This window comes from Schistocerca gregaria, chromosome X (assembly GCF_023897955.1).
Source record: "Schistocerca gregaria isolate iqSchGreg1 chromosome X, iqSchGreg1.2, whole genome shotgun sequence".
NCBI classification, from domain to species: Eukaryota; Metazoa; Arthropoda; class Insecta; order Orthoptera; family Acrididae; genus Schistocerca; species Schistocerca gregaria.
Genome location: NC_064931.1, coordinates 212280825 through 212304736, shown reverse-complemented (window position 1 = coordinate 212304736; position 23912 = coordinate 212280825). Strand labels below are relative to the sequence as shown.

Genomic DNA, 23912 nt, shown 5'->3' with positions numbered 1-23912 from the left:
ATTACTTCACATGAATATATTTGCTATATCGAATCGGTTCACTCCTCCACTTCGCAATAACGTCTTAATTTTCATATCAAGCTATGTCTTTTCGAAGAGACGATGACAGCTGCAGAAAAAAAAAGAGAGAGACAGAGAGAGCCCAACATTATCACCAACTGCTTAATAGCTTATCAATTCTTTTTTTGATCGCAGTACATGAACGATTCCAAATGCATAATTCTGATAAGTCCAGGGTAGATGGTATGTGGTACCAGATGTCTACACACCGGTCACGCAATTCCTGTACACTACGGTTCGGTGGATAGCATCCCAGATCCATCCGCTTCAGATCCGGCGAATTTGGCGGTCAAGACTTAATCGTGACTTTATACTCATCACATCTGCCTCATGTCGCCGCCTATCCTGATTTACAGACTGGAGGATCCGCCGTCCTCAATCTTCAGTGAAGAGAAGTTGCACCATTCTGATTTTCTGACGAACAGGTACCCTGCTGAAAGATGACATGGCCGTCTAGGAGGACATCAAGCATTAAGACATGCAGGCGATCAACAATGACGTAGTCCACAGATATCATGATACTTTCGATTACTACCGCAGGTCCTTTGGAAGCCGAGGCGAATGTCCAACAAAGCATGATACAGCTCCTAAAAGTGTATCCAGAGCACGATGTATGTTTCGAGCAGCCATTCGCCTATTCGAGAGTGTATCAGGACAGAACGATGAGTAAGTCTGTTAGGTAATTACATTTGCATTGATAAACGGTCCTGTCTAGATGATGCCGTCGCTACTGAAACCTTAATTGACAGTGTCGTTGAGTCAGCAATGGAACACGTAGAGTTAGTCTGCTTCACGGTCCCATGTTCAACAACGTTTGAGCCACCAATAACATAGTTCACTGTCTTCAGATCTGCCACACATCGCCACCTATCCTGCTTTACATCTGTCTTCAGTGGTGAGGAGTAGACGTCCAACATCTTTCCCCCTACAGGATGTTTCATCGTCCTTCAGCTGGTTTCCATAGACGCTCACGACGTAGTCAACCAGCTTCGACATGAAAGAGTTCCACACATGGGTGATCAACTACCTCTCAGTCATTTAATCAAAATCTTATGTCTGTCTGACAAGTACATAGAAGCACTCGATCAATGTAAACAGAGGGTGGAAATTCGTGCTTAAAGCTCGTGCGCGCTAGTTTACTATTTGCGGGTAATTCAGTTTGTATTCGCTCCATTTCTAGGGGTTTGCCAAAGTTAGCCGGCTTTGGCCGCAGAGAGCCCAACTTTCTGTAATGCTCGCGCTAGAGTGTCGTGTTATCCACGCAGTGTTGTGTGAGTTTTGCACCAACGTATTTGGTTCACTACGGTTTACGGCCTTTTGGTAAGCAGTGGAAGAGTACGTTTGTTCGTGGACGCTGTGCTGTTGGTACGCAGCTCCAGTACCACTGAGCAGTACCAGAGAGGAGTTTCACGTTTTGTTTCCTATAGTTTTCAACTGAAAATCCGCTTTACTATGGCTCATTGGTTTAAGCTAATCTTCGAGCAGTAAAGCTACGAACAGAGTTTTCCTTCAGAGAACCACGTGGCTTTCATCCGAGTGAATAATTGAATTTTTAGCACTCTCACGTTTTCTATCAATTCTATCTATTGTGCAGACATTGCTTGTGTGGCTTTACGATATATAAGTGCTTGGTATTGATATTTATGATCTTGGTATTAAAGATTCTTAACGATATGGCCTTGTTACGAACGCATGGCATTGCATTCCAAACCGATACTGGTGGAACATATAAATGCTTTCAGCACATTTCTAAATTATTTTGTGGCGAAGAGAGTTTGCCAAGGCCAAGATTCCGTACTTCATGGTTTTTAGATACTGTTTCACTCACTCTTTGTATCGTCAGGTTACATATTTGAAAGCCTCCAAAATGAAGTATTGTCTAACATGGACGCCCTTTCAAAGATTACGTTAATTTAAGAACGATATTGTGGATAAAAATGCTACGTCGAAATCGCACATTCTCTTTATTGATTACCTGCTTCGGCACATGACCCACCCATTTTCAGATCTAAAAATGTGGAAAATTGCGTATAAAAATGGGCAATAAAATTTATATTCAGTACTTTAATTTCTAGTATGCAATACGCACCAATTTAAAATATTATTCAGTATGTGACACTCATACATCGTCGTATTTTTTTTAGAGATAAATCACCATAACTTGAAAATATTAAAACGTGACACAAATATAAGTGCTAAAATATATTGCGAATAATATGGAAGTATGTTACATACAGTGGAAATCTTAGTTGGTTTTGTAAACTGACAAGGCAAACGTTAATCAAATGTTGTTACAGTATCCAATTTGCCACACAAAGGTATAAACGATCGACAGCAATGATACTTATATCGTCCATTAGTGGTTGCAAACAAGATATCATTTCTAACATTCACATCAGGAACAAGGAAGTGTATGTGTGAGACCTGTCAGCCAACTGGCTGAGGTGTAGCGTCATGACCACACGAAACCTCTGCCTGCCAGATAGCTGCCATTCCATTAATTCAATACAGATGTGACTCTAATAAGACAAATTATGTTAATATAATGAAAATTTTTATAAATTTACATTATATAAATGTGAGAAATTTTGTCATATCAGTACTTTGTGGCCGGCCGGTGTGGCCGTGCAGTTCTAGGCGCTTCAGTCTGGAACCGCGTGGCCGCTACGGGCGCAGGTTCGAATCCTGACTAGGCCATGGATGTGTGTGATGTCCTTAGGTTAGTTAGGTTTAAGTAGTTCTAAGTTCTAGGGGACTGATGACCACAGGTGTTAAGTCCCATAGTGATCGGAGCCAGTACTTTGTGGTAAACAGACACTGAGTATTACTTTTTCGTTAAATAAAGAAAATAATAAAAAACAGGAAGTACTGCCTGAAGAAGGCTCGGCAATGAGCAGAAACCGGTAATCAATAAATATAATTTGCGATCTTAACGTAGAATTTCTATCCACATTTGTTTTGTTTCAGCAGATCGCATATCTCCTCCCATTGACAATGTCAAAGAATAACGAGCATGAATTTTAAAAGATTGTGGCTTTCTTTGTCGATATGAGTGTATCTGAGACCACATCGCCCCCACATGTCTTGGTAGCATTAGGTTCGTATAGCCGCACGTGACGACAATTTTCTCTATTATTCTAGATGAAAAACTTCTTGTAAAATTAGTCAGTGTACCGTACGTGACACAACTACTGAATATACTACAGTTATTCTCAATTGGTGTCACCTATATTAGTCATCCCTAACGATCCTGCCCACTATTCAACTGAGTTTATCAGTTTCAAAATATTTTAAATGCCTGAACCCTTTAACCTTTTACCTTGACTATTAAACAGCAGTTTCTTTTTGCAAATTTATTTCTAAAAATTGTGGCATAGGTTACTGAATAACGGAACTGAAAGGTTTACAACGTGATTATAGCAGCACGACTGGAATTAAAAAATGGCTCTGAGCACTATGGTCATCAGTCCCCTAGAACTTAGAACCACTTAAACCTAACTAACCTAAGAACATCACACAACACCCAGTCATGGCGAGGCAGAGAAAATCCCTGACCCCGCCGGAAATCGAACCCGGGCGCGGGAAGCGAGAACGCTACCGCACGACCACGAGCTGCGGACGCGACGGGAATTAATAGACTCTGAACGCGAAATGGTAGTTGGAGCAATACACACGGGACATTCCTTTTCGGAAATCGGTAGGGAATTCAATAAACTGAGATCCATAGTGTCAAGAGTCTGGCGAGAACACCAAATTTCAGAGATTATATCTCACAACGGACAACGCAGTGGCCGACGGCCATCACTTAACGACCGAGAGCAGCGGCGTTTGCGTTGTCAGTGCTAACAGACAAGCAACACTGAGTTAAAAACAGCAGAAATCAATATGGGACCTACGACGAACGTATCTATTAGAGCAACGCGGCGAACTTTGGCGTTAATGGGCTATGGCAGCAGACGACCGATGTGAGTGCCTTTGCTAACATCACATCACCTGCAGCGTCTCTCCTGGGCTCGTGACCATATCGACTTTAAAACGATTGGCTGGTCAGATGAGTCCCGATTTAGGTTGGTAAGATCTGATGGTAGGGTTCGAGTGTGGAGTGGAATCATTGGGCCCAAGTTCTCAACAAGGTACTGTGAAATTTGGTGAGGGCTCCATAATTATATGGGCTGTGTTTACATGGAATTTGCAGTTATTCATGGACGTGGTGTTCCCAATTAAGTATGGGATTTTCATGGATGACAATGCGCGTCATCAGGCCACAATTGTTCGCGATTGACTTAAACAACATTCTGGACTATTCCACTCAGATCGCTCGTCATGAAACCCATCGAACATTTATGGGGCATAATCGAAAGGTCAGTTTTTACGCCACGTCCTGCACCGGCAACATCTTCGCGATTATGGTAAGCTATAGAAGCAGCGTGGCTCAGTACTTCACCAGGGGGCCTACTAACGACTTGTTGAGGTCATGCCAAGTCGAGTTTCTGGGCAAAAGGAGGTGCGAGACGATGTTAGGAGGTGTCCCATGTCTTTTGTGACCTCCGTGTATTAAGACCCCTTTTTCTCAGGAACGGATAGAGGTGTCAAGTTGAGATTTATTTAAAATACTAGGGTCTATGTTTCCTTGACAGAGTCAAAATTTAGCCTTCTAAGTCAATGAAATCAAAAGATTGATGTCACATACACTACTGGCCACTAAAACGGCTACACCACGAAGATGACGCTACAGACGCGAAATTTAACCGACAGAAAGAAGATGCTGTGATATGCAAATGATTAGCTTTTCACAGCATTCACACAAGGTTGGCGTCGGTGGCGACACCTACAACGTTGCTGCTCGCGTTGGTCGAGATCCAATGACTGATAGCAGAATATGGAATCGGTGGGTTCCGGAGGGTAATATGGAACGCCGTGCTGGATCCCAACGTCCTCGTATCACTAGCAGTCGAGATGACAGGCATCTTATCCGCATGGCTGTAACGGTTCGTGCAGCCACGTCTGGATCCCTGAGTCAACATATGGGGACGTTGGCAAGACAACCACCGTATGCACTAACAGTTCGAGGACGTTTGCAGCAGCATGAACTATCAGCTCGGAGACCATGGCTGCGGTTACCCTTGACGCTGCATCACAGACAGGAGCGCCTGCGATGGTGTACTCAACGACGAACCTGGGTGTACGAATGGCAAAACGTCATTTTTTCGGACGAATCCAGGTTCTGTTTACACCATCATGATGGTCGCATCCGTGTTTGGCGACATCGCGGTGAACGCACATTGGAAGCGTGTATTCGTCATCGTCATACTGGCGTATCACCTGGCGTGATGGTATGGGGTGCCATTGGTTACACGTCTCGGTCACCTCTTGTTCGCACTGACAGCACTTTGAACAGTGGACGTCACATTTCAGAAGTGTTACGACCCGTGGCTCTACCCTTCATTCGATCCCTGCGAAACCCTACATTTCATCAGGATAATGCACGACTGTATGTTGCAGGTCCTGTGCGGCCCTTTCTGGATATAGGAAGTGTTCGACTGCTGCCCTGGCCTGCACATTCTCCAGATCTCTCAGCCACTGAAAACGTCTGGTCAATGGTGGCCGAGCAATTGACTCGTCACAATACGCCAGTCACTACTCTTGATGAATTGCGGTATGGTGTTGAAGCTGCATGGGCAGCTGTACCTGTACTCGCCATCCAAGCTGTGTTTGACTCAATGCCCAGGCGTATCAAGGCCGTTATTACGGCCAGAGGTGGTTGTTCTGGGTACTGATTTCTCAGGATCTATGCACCCAAATTGAAAATGTAATCACATGTCAGTTCTACTCTAATGTATTTGTCCAGTGGATACCCGTTTATCATCTGCATTTCTTCTAGGTGTAGCAATTTTAGTGGCCAGTAGTGTATTTTGATATTCGCAAACTCAGTCATCAAAATATATAGATGAATTACAAGGGACAGTCAAATGAAAACCGAACACCTTCTACAACGGGACCATGGAATGGTTCCATTCAATAATAATCACCGCATGCGTTAATAATGCTTTTATCCCACTGGGAGATGAGGTGATCACTTCCTGTTTCCTAGAACCGCTGACGGATCCACCACCGCACCAAGTCTTGCACTTCCTCGTCCGACTGAAACCGACGTCCACGGATGTCTTTCTTCAGGTCGCCAACGATGTGAAAACTACAGTGATAGATATGTGCGGTACCGATAATGCTGCAGTGTTTCCCAACCAAATCGCTGAAGTGTAGTCTTCCTCCGATTGGCAGTGTGGGGGCGGGCTTTATCGGGCCTCAGGATGCTTCCCTAAGACAGCATCTCCTGGATATTTGACTTAATGGCGCTTCGCAGTTCGTGCAAAGTTGTTTCGTAGTGCGTGCAAAGTTGTTTCGTAGTGCTGCGCACTGATTGTGGTGCCAAGCTCGAGCAGAGGGCCCTGCGATCGATGAATAAGGTATTGATTTGACCTTGCTAAAGCTTGTGAGAACAGTTTTGGATATTTCAGCAAATTTAGGGCATGCAGACGCGCAAATAAAATTTACTCCACTGGTATTTTGGCCACGTATCGTCCGGTTATCCTCAGAGTGAGTCACAGGACTGACGACAAGATGCCAAGCGCGGCTATAGAAAAAGACGGATACCTCCCCTTTTTGGATGTTGTCGTTGGTCGTAAAGTTGAGGACACATTAGGCTGGCTGGTTCAAATGGCTCTGAGCACTATGGGACTCAACTGCTGTGTCCTAAGTCCCCTAGAACTTAGAACTACTTAAACCTAACTAACCTAAGGACTTCACACACATCCACGCCCGAGGCAGGATTCGAACCTGCGACCGTAGCAGTCGCACGGTTCAGGACAGCGCGCCTAGAACCACGAGACCACCGCGGCCGATGACACATTAGGACATTGCTGTATATCGGGAACCAACAAATACAGATCTATATCTGCATGCCAGTAGCTGGCATCACCCTTCACAGACCATAGATGACCTTAAGACCTTAGTGCATAGGGCGCACTGTATATCCGATAAAGATAATGTGCAAGAAGAGCTCAAGGACCTCAAGAGCATTTTTAAAGCGAATGGATTTTTTTCCGCAACCTATTCGTAGAGCATTCAATGTAAAACCTAGACTTCAGGTATGTGATGGGGAAGAAGATAGTAATTCTACATCTACATCCATACTCCGCAAGCCACCTGACGGTGCGTGGTGGAGGGTACTTTGAGTACCTTTATCGGTTCTCCCTTCTATTCTGGTATTGTTCGTGGAAAGAAAGATTTTCGGTATGCCTCTGTGTGGGCTCTAATCTCTCTGATTTCATCCTCATGGCCTCTTCGTGAGATATACGTAGGAGAGAGCAATATACTGCTTGACTCCTCGGTGAAGGTATGTTCTCGAAACTTCAACAGAAGCCCGCACCTAGCTTCTGAGCGCCTCTCTTGTCCTGTCCAGTCTTCCACTGGAGTTTATCTGTCGTCTCCGTAATGCTTTCGCTATTACTAAATGATCCTGCAACGAAGCGCGCTGCTCTCCGTTGGATCTTCTCTATCTCTTCTATCAACCCTATCTGATACGGATCCCACACCGGTGAGCAGTATTCAAGCAGTGGGCGAACAAGTGTACTGTAACCTACTTCCTTTGTTTTCGGATTGCATTTCCTTAGGATTCTTCCAATGAATCTCAGTCTGGCATCTGCTTTATCGACGATCAAATTTATATGATCATTCCATTTTAAATCACTCCTAATGCGTACTCCCTGATAATTTATGGAATTAACTGCTTCCAGTTACTTACCTGCTATATTGTAGCAAAATGATAAAGGATCTTTCTTTCTATGTATTCGCAGCACATTACACCTGTCTACATTGAGATTCAATTGCCATTCCTTGCACCATGCGTCAATTCGTTGCAGATCTTCCTGCATTTCAGTACAATTTTCCATTGTTACAACCTCTCGATGTACTACAGCATCATCCGCAAAAAGCCTCAGTGAACTTCCGATGTCATCCGCAAGCTCATTTATATATATTGTGTATAGAAACGGTCCTACGGCACTCCCCTGCGGCACACCTCAAATGACTCTTGCTTCGGAAGACTTCTCTCCATGGAGAATGACATGCTACGTTCTGTTATCTAGGAACTCTTCAATCCAATCACACAATTGGTCTGATAGTTCATTTGCTCTTAATTTGTTCATTAAACGATTGTGGGGAACTGCATCAAACTGATTCCTTCAGATCAAGTGCGTTTTTGCCCTGTGTGGGTACTTTTTCCTCAAAGATAGGCCGTATTCTTGAGAAACAGTGTGTTACGGTGATCTTCCGGCCCCCCTTGAGGATTGCAAACTTACTTGGCTCTGTAAAGGACTATTCACTGCTCCGTAAAACGGGTGTGTGTCAGATTCCTTGCGGAAATTGTGAGAAGTCTTACATAAGTCAAACAACATGCACCGTTCATGAGAGATGCGTGGACCATCGAAGATATACATGCTTATCACAACCAGAAAGTCAGCTGTGCCGGACATTGTATACTCGTAGATATAAGGCATTCCATGAATTACAGTTATGTGAAGATTTTAACATCCACCTCTTCCTCTCTGGATTCTGTCTTGAAGGAAGCTGTAGAGATTAGATTAGCTAATAATTTAATAAATAGACATAATGGTTTTAATTTAGACAAAGCATGGAATCCGGCTCTTGGGGTAATTAAACTCCAGATAAGTCGCCATGGTGTCACCGCCGCCGAACGTACATCGATAAGCGAATCGAATGTCTGAACGCCTTCGCCACAGGCGGCGCATGTGTAAGCGTGTTTCTTTGACGTCGACCAGCGTCTGTAACCCGCAATTCGCAGAACCGCCGTGATGGACTATTCATAACATTGGTACAAATACAAGGTGCTTCGAGCCATTATTGCACCCCCACAGGACCATGAAAGATGTGTAGTTACTGTCCATCACTCGTACGACTACCGAACCGACACCCTTAAAGGACTCAAGCACTCACGGAGAGCCCAAGCCCCTTTACAAGCGAATACAGAATAAAGTGAAACCATTTTTCACCCCTTGCCACTCCAGAAGAAAAAAATCGCCAAAGGTGATCACCCTTTGGACACAACATGCAAAAAAAGAAAATCTTGTCGTCAGTCTTGTGACTCACTCTGCGGATGTACGGACGATTCGCGGCCGAAATACCAATGGAGGAAATTTTATTTGAACGACTACATGCCCGAAATTTAATGGACTATTCATTACGCCGCGAGAAGCTGAAAAAGCTGTGGATATTTAGGGCGGGATAGATGTGGGATGTTTCTCTTCTTGGCTTTGCCTTTTGCCCTCGGGCTATAGGAATGTTGTAGGACGTAATCACCCTGTTGCACGATAATGCCCGATCCCACAGTGCAAATCGGACGAAGGCTAAGCTTCAGCAGTTTGGTTGGGAAACACTGCAATATCCTCCGTACAGCTTGCAAATTTATAAATGCGATTTTCATATCTCTGTCGATCTGAAGAAAGACATGCGTGGACGTTGGTTTCGCTCCAAGGAAGTGCAAGGGTGGATGTGGTTGTGGATCCGTCAACGGTCGACTGCATTTCACGCAGTAGGAATTGATCATCTCGTCTGCCAGTGGGATAAATGTATTAATGCGTGTCTGTATCCGGTTTTCATTTGACTGCCCCTAATATCTATATACAGGGTGATTCTAATTGAAGTTCAACTTTGAAAACGCTGCAGAAATAACACCACTAGTCAAATTGACATCAAATTGCAACGAAATATTATCCAAGACGGAGGAAAACGTATGCCAGAAGAAAACAATAGTGGGAAAATTGATCAGAATTGTTCCAGAATACGTAAATGAAAACATCTGTGATGCGCACGAGCCACTGAAGTTGGTACAAACACGCCGGGTACACGGGTTTTCCTCCTTTCGCGTCTGCGACGTTCGCCATGACTGTCTCAATGCAAGATCGCGCTCTGCTTGTAAAGCTGTATTACAAGAATGTTGACTGAGCACACGTCGCTCTGCAGAAGTTCCGAACACTGAAGGGTTTGATAAAAGGCGTTGGTCCGATGACTGACGTGGGTCTGCATAAAATTATTCCGAAATTCAAAAAGGCGGGTTCCCTTGGTATGCAACCTGGTAGAGGGAAGAAATGAATTGATTCGATGTCAGTGGAAGCAGTGGCCACAGCTATGCAAGAGGAGACGAGAGGGGGTGTGCAAACGTATAGTGGGCGGAGAATTGCCCGAACATGGGACATACCCGTTATCAAGGTTCGTAAGATCTTACGAAACATCCTTCTTTGCTGTCAATTCAAAATTACCCATGTGCACGAGTTGCTCCTTGTTGACCTGCCAGCAAAAGAGACCTCTGCTTTAGAATTTCTTGCTCGTATGGAAGTGGACAATGATTAGCCGTGGAAACCGACAGAATTCGAATATTATCAGTAAACCTTGAAATTTTTATTTCTTCTTCCTGAACACTAATTCATTTTCCAAGTTTCTTATTCGTTTCCATTACTGCTTTTTCTGTGTGCAAAGTAAAGAACATAGAGTATAGGCTGCAACCCTGTCTCAAGATATTTTAGTTCTTTCAGGTCCGACTCTTATAGCAGCACCCTGACATCAGTACAATTTATAGACAACCTGTAAATTATATCTCGGTAGCTTGAAAATTTGGAAGTACTTACATGACTGGAGATCTTGAAGTTGCTGGAACTCTGCAGGGGAGAGTTTCTCCCACTGCAGGTCCTTCTCCTTCCGACTCATACAGAGCCTTCAACGCCACGCGACCGCTCTGAAACAAATAACAAAAATTATTAGCGTTTGCCTCCCTCACAGACGTTCATAAAATGTTGCCTGCAAGAAAATAAAGTTATGTAATTACAGGTGTTGAGTATGCAGTGCTGCCCCCTCTATGTTTCGGCCAGCCTATTTACTTGTATATTTCTCAGACCAGGTACGGCTCCTGCTTCACATAGGTTATTTGTAAACAGAAGAGGCAAGGTGCTGTGTGCAGTGAAGCCGCCAGCAGTCCCCACAGCGTCCAGGAGTGCCAGTGTCACAAGTCACAGCAATCAACGCTGCAGTCTGTAAGGTAACGGACGAGTTGTGGCGCCCTGGAAATATTCTATGTTCGGAGTTGGCGTGGTCGTATGGGCCGCTCGCCGGGCGCGGGCCGCTCGGCAGTGCGACCAAGTGGTGCCAGACGTTGGCGGAAGCAAGAGGGGTCCAGTCTAAGCGCATGGCTGGGAATTCCATAGTGACGCTGTGTCCAAAAAAATGGTTCAAATGGCTCTGAGCACTATGGGACTTAACTGCTGTGGTCATCAGTTCCCTAGAACTTAGAACTACTTCAACCTAACTAACCTAATGACATCACACACATCCATGACCGAGGCAGGATTTGAACCTGCGACCTCAGCGGCCGTGCGGTTCCAGACTGTAGCGCCTAGAACCGCTCGGCCACTCCGGGCGGCGACGCTGTGTCGATGAATGAGACTTGCTTGCCGAGAGTGCCAAAGATGGCGCACTTTGTGAAACCATCATGGCAGACATTTCACAGCTAATGTAGAAAATAATAATAGCCAGAGGAATCATATACGTACCATTATTTGCATGACGATTTAATTGTGTAATCAGATTTTCAATTTCTTTATTGCTTTATCGACAGGGGATCTGAAGTTGATTCCGTTTTTCTATACTTCCGGAAAGCTTTTGACACCGTTCCTCACAAGTGACTTCTAATCAAGCTGCGGGCCTATGGGGTATCGTCTCAGTTGTGCGACTGGATTCGTGATTTCCTATCAGGAAGGTCGCAGTTCGTAGTAATAGACGGCAAATCATCGAGTAAAACTGAAGTGATATCAGGTGCTCCCCAGGGAAGCGTCCTGGGACCTCTGCTGTTCCTGATCTATATAAATGACCTGGGTGACAATCTGAGCAGTTCTCTTAGATTGTTCGCAGATGATGCTGTAATTTACCGTCTAGTAAGGTCATCCGAAGACCAGTATCAGTTGCAAAGCGATTTAGGAAAGATTGCTGTATGGTGTGTCAGGTAGCAGTTAAGGCTAAATAACGATAAGTGTGAGGTGATCCACGTGAGTTCCAAAAGAAATCCGTTGGAATTCGATTACTCGATAAATATTACAATTCTCAAGGATGTCAATTCAACTAAGTACCTGGGTGTTAAAATTACGAACAACTTCAGTTGGAAAGACCGCATAGATAATATTGTGCGGAAGGCGAGCCAAAGGTTGCGTTTCATTGGCAGGACACTTAGAAGATGCAACAAGTCCACTAAAGAGACAGCTTACACTACACTCGTTCGTCCTCTGTTAGAATATTGCTGCGCGGTGTGGGACCCTTACCAGGTGGGATTGACGGAGGACATCGAAAGGGTGCAAAAAAAGGGCAGCTCGTTTTGTATTATCACGTAATAGGGGAGAGAGTGTGGCAGATATGATACACGAGTTGGGATGGAAGTCATTACAGCATAGACGTTTTTCGTCGCGGCGAGATCTATTTAAATAATTTCAGTCACTAACTTTCTCTTCCGAATGCGAAAATATTTTGTTGAACCCGACCTACACAGGTAGGAGTGATCATCAAAATAAAATAAGAGAAATCAGAGCTCGAACAGAAAGGTTTAGATGTTCGTCTTTCCCGCGCGCTGTTCGGGAGTGGAATGGTAGATAGATAGTATGATTGTGGTTCGATGAACCCTCTGCCAAGCACTTAAATGTGAATTGCAGAGTAATCATGTAGATGGACATGTAGAAAGTTAAGTATCTGACTGTAATTTATACAATTAACACGCAGCAACCAATTTCCAAAATCTAAACGTTTCATCCGATTGCGTCGATCGACGTGTCTTTAGAAATCTATTAGTGTAAACCTAAATTGGTATAAATTACAGGCGTGTAACTTGAATAGTGCATGAGTTATTTGAGGTCAAAATGACCGATTACTATCGGTCACGTCAGGCCATAATTAGTCCACAGTTACACGAAAAAACGGTAGCAGCATGCTTATAAATATACAGGGTGGCGCACGAAATGTGTTACCAATTGTTTTTTCACAATTTACAACGCACATTAGATATCCCGCTGGGATCTCTACAGCAGTACTAGCAGAGCTTGGAAAAACAAATGAGTTAGGAAATGACGTGTAATTCATGATACTTCCGCTAGGAGACTAGTAAGCAGCAATGGATGACAATGGAAGACTGACGACACAGCAACGATCGGCAGTTGTGTTACTTTTTCATGAGACGAAAAGCCTTTTCATGAAACGAAAAGCATTTTCGACAACAGTTTAACACACGATAGGTCCCTTGCAAGAAGATCATCCACAAGTCGTACGATGAATTTGTACAGGAAGGAACAGTATTGGAAGCCTAAGCCTGTTTGTTCGCCGGAGAATATTGAAGCGGTACGAGTTGCTGTACAAAGTAGTCCCGGGAAATCGTGTAGAAAGGCAGCAGTGCAACTGGGAATATGCAGACGCTCCGTTCAACGCATTCTTAAAAGTGGCTTCACTATGTACCCATACAAGATGACCTGTGCACAGAAGCTCACTGAAGAACACAAGCAGCAGAGATTACTGTTTGCTCAGTGGGCTGAGGATGGGGAAGAAACTCTCAAAAATGTTTGGTTTTCAGACAAGGCGCATTTTCATTTTGACGGTGTGGTTAAAAAATATAATGTAAGCTTTTGGGCCACTGGAAACCCACAAGTGCTTCATGAACGACAACATTATTCTCCGAGGATTACAGCGTGGGCAGCAATTTCCAGTCACGGACGTATTGGACCCGTTTTCTTTGAAGAAATTGTGAACAGCGAGCATTATTTGAGCATGCTCCGCAATAGCTTCATTCCACAGCTTCTTGCTATTGCCTTGCCCTTCAACACGCAGCGGTTCATGCAAGATGTGGCAAGGCCACTTACTGCAAACACTGTGTTGCAGCTTTTACACGAGAATTTCGACATGCGGATCATTTCACTCAGGTTTCCGACCTCAATCCATGTGACTTTTTTCTTTGGGGGTACCTAAAGGAAGAAATTTTCCCGAAATGTTCACGTGATTTACTGGAGCTGAGAAGACTTATTTCTCAAGCTTGCAGTGAAATTACGAAGACATATGCCGTATGGTAATCACTAACTTCAGTGTTCGTTTGAAGGAAGTTAGGAAACGAAATGGTGGACATATTGAGCATGTGCTGAGCTAGAACAAATCTCCATGGACGGTTCTTCATTGTGGTATATGTTCCTTTCAGATTGTATTGACAAAGTTTATATTCAAAAACAAAATGGTAACACATTTCGTGCGCCACCCTGTATTTATTCATCTATGGCTTTGTTTATATCCGATATATACTATTCATGAAGAAATTGGAGAAATATTTACTGTGTTTTAGAAAGCACAGAGACATTAGGCTAGTGACCTACTTTTGCTTGTTATTCCTTTGACATACGTTTATTTAATTTGTTTATGTATTTAATAATGTATGTTAGAGCGTTTTTATGGTCCATCAGTAGGAATATTTATTTAATTTCAATTTATTTAAATGTAGATGTACTTTCAATATGTTTCATTACGTTTGTGAATGTTCGTTGTCTTGAAGACGTGGTGGGAGCGCTCTAGCCAATCACAGCCCGCGTGAATGGGGAGACTAGATGGAAGCGGGAGAAGAGTGCGGGAGAGGACACGAGGGAGGCTGGGACAATACAGCGCTAAGGACGCACAGTCGCGAGAGAGACTGGGAGTGTGGAATGGTTTTCGGCGTGGTCGCGAGAGATAGAAATACTTCGGAGTGCAGACTTGTGAACTTGTGATATTTCGACGTTTCTACAGTGAAAACGTAGTATGCGTTTAGAAGTGAATATCTCGCAAGCTATGTTGTCATTCATAACTAATTACGTGCAGTAGGAATATATTGTATTCTTATTATTCAACTTATATTTTATTAAAAGGCTGGGCATTGACACCAGTAAGTGTTTTGCAGAAATAAACCACATTCTCAAAAGTACTTCTGCTATCGTACTCATATTTAAAGTCGTTAAGATAGAACATGCAGATTTTATTTATTGCAATCGTTTATTTATAAATTTCTATGTTACATTCGCGATTGCCGAGTGATAGGAATCTTCGACCATTCGATTCATGTGTATATTCATATTGTATATTGCAGACGCAGCAGTATTTGGCTTGTAATGCGGCAACTACATATCCAAGCCCCTAGGCAACGAAACCAGCCAAAACTTTCAATATTTCAACTCTGCGTCTGAGGGTTTGTAGTTGAGGGCCACACCAACATCATCGAAATAGACGACAGAGTGATAAACAAACAATTAAAATCGCTGAAAAGAGGAAAGGCCGCTGGACCTGATGGGATACCAGTTCGATTTTACACAGACGCGAAGGAACTTGCCCCATTCTTGCAGCGGTGTACCGTAGGTCTCGAGAAGAGCGTAGCGTTCCAAAGGATTGGAAAAGGGCACAGGTCATCTCCATTCTCAAGAAGGGACGTCGAACAGATGTGCAGAACTATAGACCTATATCTCTAACGTCTATCAGTTGTAGAATTTTGGAACACGTATTATGTTCGAGTAAAATGACTTTTCTAGAGACTAGAAATCTACTCTGTAGGAATCAGCATGGGTTTCGAAAAAGACGATCGTGTGAAACCCATCTCGCGCTATTCGTCCACGAGACTCAGACGGTCATAGACACGGGTTCCCAGGTAGATGCCGTATTTTTTGACTTCCGCAAGGCGTTCGATACAGTTCTCCACAGTCGTTTAATGAACAAATTAAGAGCATATGGACTATCAGACCAATTGTGTGATTGTATTGAAGAGTTCCTAGATAACAGAACGCAGCATGTTATTCTCAATGGAGAGAAGTCTTCCGAAGTAAGAGTGATTTCAGGTGTGCCGCAGGGGAGTGTCATAGGACCTTTGCTATTCACAATATACATAAATGACATGGTGGATGGCATCGGAAGTTCACTGAGGCTTTTTGCAGATGATGCTGTGGTATATCGAGAGGTTGTAACAATGGAAAATTGTACTGAAATGCAGGAGGATCTGCAACGAATTGACGCATGGTGCTAGGAATGGCAATTGAATCTCAATGTAGACAGGTGTAATGTGCTGTGCATAGAAAGAAAGATCTTTTATCATTTAGCTACAATATACCAGCTCAGCAACTGGAAGCAGGTAATTCCATAAATTATCAGGGAGTACGCATTAGGAGTGATTTAAAATGGAATGATCATATAAATTTGATCGTCAATAAAGCAGATGCCAGACTGAGATTCATTGGAATAATCCTAAGGAAATGCAATCCGAAAACAAAGGAAGTAGGTTACAGTACACTTGTTCGCCCACTACTTGAATACTGCTCACCGGTGTGGGACCCGTACCAGATAGGGTTGATAGAAGAGATAGAGAAGATCCAACGGAGAGCAGCGCGCTTCGTTTCAGGTTCATTTAGTAATAGCGAAAGCATCACGGAGATGATAGATAAACTCCAGTGGATGACTGGACAGGACAAGAGAGGCGCTCAGTAGCTCTGTACGGGCTTTTGTTGAAGTTTCGAGAACATACCTTCACCGAGGAGTCAAGCAGTATATTGCTCCCTTCTACGCATATCTCGCGAAGAGACCATGAGGATGAAATCAGATAGATTAGAGCCTACACAGAGGCATACCGACAATCCTTCTTTCCAAGAACAATACGAGACTGGAATAGATGGGAGAACCGACAGAGGTACTCAAAGTAACCTCCGCCACACACCGTCAGGTGGCTTGCGGAGTATGGTATGACTGCATTCCGCCCGCAGAAAGCCACATATGTCCTGAGCTCTGAACAGCCAACAGCCGTCTACTGCTGCGATTTCACTGCCCACCAAGGTGCCGTGCGCCCTCGTGCGAGCCACTCCGAGGGCAGCGCTTCACAGTATTCGTTGTGACTGCGCACAAGTTCTTTGCCTCGTGGAACCCTGTCGTTATGGCACCTTGCTACTCGCCAGTTGACTGCCTCGGGCTCCAGTGACACATTGAAGTATAGTGCAGCATTCAGTAAAAGTTATTTGACCTGCCATAATAATGTGTAACTTTCATTTTGAATTAACCTCGTGTTATACACTGATAAGCCAAAACATTATGCCCACCCACATGACGCGGGATGATGATGATGATTAGAGTTTTAAGGCGCACAACAACGATGTTATCAGCGCCCGTTCCAAAAGAAATGTTGACGAGTGCAGCCAAGATCTGTTAAACAAGGATCAGTTCAGAGCCGATCTTTGCGAGAATTGGTAATGTTCAAATTGCAAGATTGGACACAGCACATCAAAACAGGTAGGTAAAACTAAAAATAAAATAGTAGTACAAAACAGGTAAAAATAGTTAACGGTGGCTGAGTGACCACTTACAAATAATGGGTACCAAACCACTTTACAGCACATTAAGATCTCAATCCCAATATTTTGGGAAGAAGTCCAGACATCACACAAAAACGTAAAACTCTAGCGACACTCGCCTCATTATTAGTTAAAAGAGAGGGCAGGTCTGGTGGGAAACTGAAATCTTCCCTCAAACCCGTATATAAAACACACTCAGTTAAAATGTGTCGTATCGACAGCTGTGTCCCACATGTCTGACACGTTGGTGGCTCCTCACGACGTAACAGAAAACCATGTATCAAAGGACAATGTCCTATTCTAAGTCGTGTAAGGGCTACTTCCTCAGCTCGTCGTTGTCGAAAGGAGGTGAGCCACGGTCGGACAGAATCCTTCACAGCTCGCCACTTATTGTCCCTCACGTCCAGCCACTGAGCCTCTCACCAACGCATGACCTTCCGAGTCACGAATGATGTTATTGCCTGCAGGGGGACGGAACAGCGAGCAGGAGGTGGGATGGAGCAAGCCTCTTTGGCAGCCGCGTCTGCAAGTTCATTTCCAGGCATCCCTATGTGCACTGGAACCCAGCAGAAAATTACATCCTTCCCCTGCTTTTGCAAGAGCATGAGTGCGTCCTGCACTTCTTGCACCATCCGATCTGCTGGGTACATCTATTCAAGAGCGTGTAGAGCATTTTGGGAATCGGAGCAGATGATAATGACGCGCGAACAAAAGTGTGCAAGAGGAGCAGGCAGCGATCGGGTATCACCCTAGCGAAGATAGGGGCTGCAAATGGGGAAATCCATTGAGATAAGCGACTTTGACAATGGGCAGATTATTATTACACCGAGCCTATGAACGAGACCTCGGAAACGGCGAAGCTGGTCGAATGTTCACGTGCTACTCTCGTGAGCATCTACAGAAATAAGTAGGACAGCGAAACTACAACTAGGCGCTAAATGGTTGGAAGTCCATGATTCTTCATAGGACGTGGGATTCGGAGGCTTGTCTGGTCTGTAAAGTATGGTAGATGCTGATCTGCGGCATCTCTGCCGAAAGAACAAAATGGTGGTGCACGCTCAAGTGTCTCGGAGCACAACGTTCATCGTACACCATTGAACATGGTGTTCCACAGCAGACCACCCCCATGTGTTCACATGTTAACCCAGCGACATCCTGAGTTACGATTTCAGTGGGCACAGGACTATCGGGATTTGACCTTCGATCAGTGGAAATGTGTCGGGTCTTCGGGTGTATCATTTTTGCTACACTAGGTCGCTGGTCGTCACGACGAACTCTGTTATCGACGTGAACGGTGAACGCAGGCTGGTGGGAGCAGCATTATGATATGGGAGGTATTCGCCTGCGCTTGCGTGGGACCTGTGGTGGTAATTGAAGTCACGCTGACAGCTGACAGCTGCAAACCACCTGCATCCGTTCATGCTTGATGTCTTCCCCGACGGCGGTGTCATCTTTCAGCAGTATAATTGTCAGTATTTCGGAGCCAGAACGTACTACAGTGGCTATAGTGAACTCACGTTAATGTCTCGGCGACCAAATTCGCCTAATGTAAATCCTATGGAACCCGTCTGGTTTGCTATCGGCTGCCATCACCGTGTACGTATATCAGCGGCATGTTATTTACGTGAATTACAATGATCGGTATGTAGGCATCTAATGCCACATGCCTCCAGAAACCTAGCAACACGCTGCGGGATTCATGATACGCAGAATCGTGATGTATTTCGTTCCAAAGACGGACAAACAAGCTATTAAATAGGTGGCCGTAATGTTCTGGCTCATCAGTGTATGATAACTCATCTTGCGGAAAAGATGATAAAACTGGATAGATAATGAAATGGAAAATGCGGAGGTTTGCAGCTGCATAAAAGGAAATTGTAACTATTATTTTATGCGAACATTAAAAACGGAGTAGTTTAAGAAATTGAGTATTATATTACTTGGTAGCCACTGCTTTTATGCTCACTTAATAACGCGGATGATAGTCATAAACCAGTTGCCATGAAAAGGAGCTATTTCTTATCACAGAGGCACGCAAAGCCACTATCTCCGAGTCTTACTCTACGACACGCAAGGCCAATTCGCCCCTAATGAGCTCACTACCATCTTCTAGCCAGGCGCCTCAATGGTCTCGCTTTACTTGTAAAGGAAGCACTAGTGAAACTACGAACTTGATTTGGAATGAAAGCAGTTTGTGCGTTCCCGAGTTTCTATTTGCCACCTATTTTTAACGCTACACAATGCGGCGCATTTTCATCAGTGTTGGTGGAAAACACTCAGGACCACTGGAAATAGCACAACAATAGGGGAGCATCGGATCAAAATGAAGTTTATTATAATGATACAGATAAGAGATTCACTTGATACCATCCCAAAATCAAGACAAGTAAATAAACAGAATGAGGCCAAATAGACAAATACAGCCCAATATCAGCAACGCGTTAGCCCACCTTTTGGTGCAATACATGCCGCAATATAGTTTGGCATCGAGTTGGCAAGACATCTGATGATGTCCTCACGCAGACTGAGTCACACATTGAACATACATCTCCAAATCATGTAGAGAGTGACACGGCGGCTTCTGGCGTTTCGGTTGATACCACGCATGCTCTATAGCGGAAAAGTGTGAGGAACAGTTCGGCCATGAAGATGACATAAGAAGTATGGAGAAACTTGAGTGTTATGCGGACGAGCAGTATCTTGCGAGAAAATTGCCCATGGTTGACCATGAGGGAAAAGTACGACATGGGGTTGAAGAATGTCATCAACATAACGTTTTCCCCGTTAAGGTATCACCGCGCGGAATTGGAGGGGAGCGGCCACGTAAGTGAGGTCAATAAACATATGACGCAGAATAAAATTTTACCAGTACATGGCCAAACTCAGTTTCCTGTTGCCCCTACCTTAAATTAAGTTTCAGTTATACAACTACTAGATTACAATTATAAACTCCGATTCATTTTTTACCTGTCGTTAAATGTGACGATATCCACAAAAAATTTATTTTTCATTTTTAGATAAATGTAACAATTTCTGCGTGAGATGAAATACTAATACATTCCTTTATGAACGCCTTTCGTGTCACCAGTTTTTGTTAGTTTTCGTATCTTCTGTGTAAGGGTTATCCGCGTAATCAGTTGAAAACTGACGACGTAATAAGAAGCCAAACGCCAGTTCGTGACAAAATAATTACAATGTTGTAGAACATAAGGGACTGTCTGCTGTTTAATATTGTGTCCATTATACTTTCGTTTCGGCTATCCTGACCTAGCCGGCCACGGTGGCCGAGCGGGTCTAGGCCCTTCAGTCCAGAACCGCGCGACTGCTACGGGTGCAGGTTCGAATCCTGTCTCGTGCATGGATGTGTGTGATTACCACCCGCCTCACACAATAAACACAAACACCCCCTAGCAGAACATAATGAAATATACAAATTAAAATGTACTGTAAGAGTTTCCTATTTTCAACATTCGGAAAATAATAAAGTTAGATAGGGACTGATGACCTCAGATGTTAAATCCCATAGTTCTCAGAGCCATTGAAACCATTTTTTCTATGCTGAACTAGTACGATTATACCAGCGAGTGTCTGAATGCGTCATACTTTTGCTTTCACGCCCACCCATAAGGTGTTTCAACGACAGAGCAATTGTGTACACGTGCTTGAAATATACTTAAAGTTGTTCTAAGAGGTCGATTTGCTTCCCTTTAGTTTTGTGTGAGGAACTGTGAGGCTGCCCAAGATGTTTTTTAGTGTGCAACTCGTCTGGAAAAAATGATTAGCTGTTATGAATTTGTCGTAGTGTTAAAAGGTAGAAGTTTCGTTGTGCTTATTGTAGAGTGTCGGCAGAGCTCTTACTATATTCCGACTGTTGAAAGGAAGACACTATTACATTTCATTTTAATTTGTATACTTCATTATGATCTGCTAGGGGTGTTGCCTCTGAGCACTATGTGACTTAAATTCTAAGGTCATCAGTCCCCTAGAACTTAGAACTAATTAAACCTAACTAACTTAAGGACATCACACATATGCATGTCCGAGGCAGGATTCGAACCTGCGACCGTAGCGGTCGCGCTGTTCCAGACTGTAGTGCCTAGAACCGCTCGGCCACCCCGCCCGGCTTGTGTTTATTGTGTGAGGCAGGTGGTAATCAGATTTATAGCTTCCAGGAAGGACTGTTTTGCCTAAATTTCCATGGATAAGTACACAGATTTAAATGTCGCTGCAACTATGTTGGGTATGCCTCTGTAAATCTGTTCTTTGTCTGTTGTCTATTATCCAGCCTTTTTGCGGCAAATGTTAGATTTGTTCTGTTGGACAAACAGATAATTGTTTTTCTCGAGTACAGATTATTATCTGTAGTTGCTTTCATTAGCTTTCATAATGTTAATTTTGTGTGTGTGTGTTTGTGTGTGTGTGTGTGTGTGTGTGTGTGTGTGTGTGTGTGTGTGTGTGTTGTACACTGCACAGCCACTTGTGAAAAGTCTGATTAACCACCTTCTGCAGCGAGGACAGCTAAGAGACGTGCAGGAAGAGAACAATGGGGTTCTTAGAGGTACCAACAGGGTTGTGGAGCCGTGATTACTATGGTGGAGTGGTCAGATAGGTTTCTCGAGTGTGGATCCATCTCATGAGCAGCCCGATCGAAGTGGTCCAACAGATTCCCGATTTTGTTTAAACTCGGGGTGTTTGGTGATCAGGGGAGTACGGTAAACACATCCTGGTGCTCTTCGCACGTACACTGGGAGCTGTGTGACACGTCGTATTGTACTGGTTGTGGACACCATCATACCGAGGAAAAACAATCCGCGTGTAGGAGTGGACCGGTCCTCAATGATAGATGCATACTTGGGTTGATCCATTGTGACTTCAGTAATCACGAGATCGGCCAGGGAATGCCACGAAAATATCCGCAGTACATGACGCTCTGTCCTTGTTTGTTTTCCGACGTTTCATGCAGTACACGCCAACCACCAACTGTCCGATCGATCACAGAACGTGATTCATCTGAAAAGGCCGTCTGTCGCCAGTCATTGGACATGCAGCTGGGGTACTGGAGGGCACATTCCAGCCATCGTCGCCGATGGACAGAAGTCAACGTGGGTGCATGAACCGGACGCTGCAACTTAGGCCCACACGCACCAACGTTCGCTGAATGGTCGTTGAGCAGGGACTGTTGGTAGTCCCTTGGTTTATCTGGGCAGTCGGTTCCTCACCAGTTGCACGTATGTTTGCCCGTACACTTCTCTGCAGTAGTCGTTCACACTTGTCATCTATAGCCTTTGATGTACCACAGTTGCCTCTACGGCGGTTTGGATAGCGCCATTTTGCGACGCACGGTATACTTTAATCATGATGGCGTGTAAAAGTTTACTGACTTAGTCGTCTGGGAAATGCTTCTGCCCTCGGCTCGAAAACCAAATGATCATGCTGTTTTGGAACTCAGATAAATGGGTCCTTTTCTGCATTACAACAACTGTACAGTTTTCCGAGTCCCACCGGCACGTTTTATATACGCTCCAATGCTAGTGCTGTTACCTGCCGTCTATGGGTGGTTATTGCACGTTGAAATTGAACATAGGCGTTGGTCACATTAATGTTGATGGACCGTGTATTATAATGGTAAAATTTGTGCCTTCTCTTGTATGGACCTTGAGATACGGTCAAAGTAAAGTTATTTTCCTATGTATTTGCAGGTAAGCACAGACTAGTAAGCACAGACTAGTAAGCACAGACTAGTAAGCACAGACTAGTAAGCACAGACTAGTAAGCACAGACTAGTAAGCACAGACTAGTAAGCACAGACTAGTAAGCACAGACTAGTAAGCACAGACTAGTAAGCACAGACTAGTAAGCACAGACTAGTAGTTAATGGATCAGCAAGCAATGTTTTCTCTCAGCAGCCACTAGTGTTAAGATACACAGCCAACCACTTTGTCCATCGTCTGCCCCGAGAGTTTAGCAGCAAAGTCAGAGCCTGATGTGCACTCATTATAGAGTTAAAAAAAAGGTTGTTCAGTAAATATGTTTTCAATGCACAAAACATGTGTTGAAGTTTATTCAAAATTAAACAAATACTTTTGGATATGTTGGTGTTTATTCTATGAGGCGTTTGAGAGCTATAATCCAACTGAAATGTGTATTTCACATACAACAAGCATTTCCTGTGCTCATTTAGAGATATCTTTCAATTTAGGGACGCTATTATGAAACATATCAAATGCATCAAAAAGTCTCATAAAAGTAGTTCTGAAGAGAATCAGAATCGAAGAGACAGTGGAGTATATGCTGAGAGAAGATCAGCTTGGTTTCAGAAGGAGATTGTGAACAAGAGAGGCGACTCTGGCACTGACGTTCCTTATCGAAAAGCAATTACAGAAAAATAAACCAACTTATATTGCCTCTGTAGAC

The 23912-nt window shown here is 44.0% G+C and overlaps 1 protein-coding gene across 3 annotated transcripts in view; it reads right to left on the bottom strand.

Moving 5' to 3' along the window:
- Window positions 1–23912, bottom strand: part of LOC126298407 (diacylglycerol kinase 1-like) — a 1060073-nt gene that overhangs the window by 735416 nt on the left and 300745 nt on the right. For all 3 annotated transcript variants that reach the window (XM_049989725.1, XM_049989723.1, XM_049989724.1), the window contains one exon: window positions 10761–10867. In XM_049989725.1, coding sequence (XP_049845682.1) covers window positions 10761–10839 — 79 coding nt within the window. In that variant the 5' untranslated portion in view covers window positions 10840–10867. The remainder of the gene's footprint in view (window positions 1–10760; window positions 10868–23912) is intronic.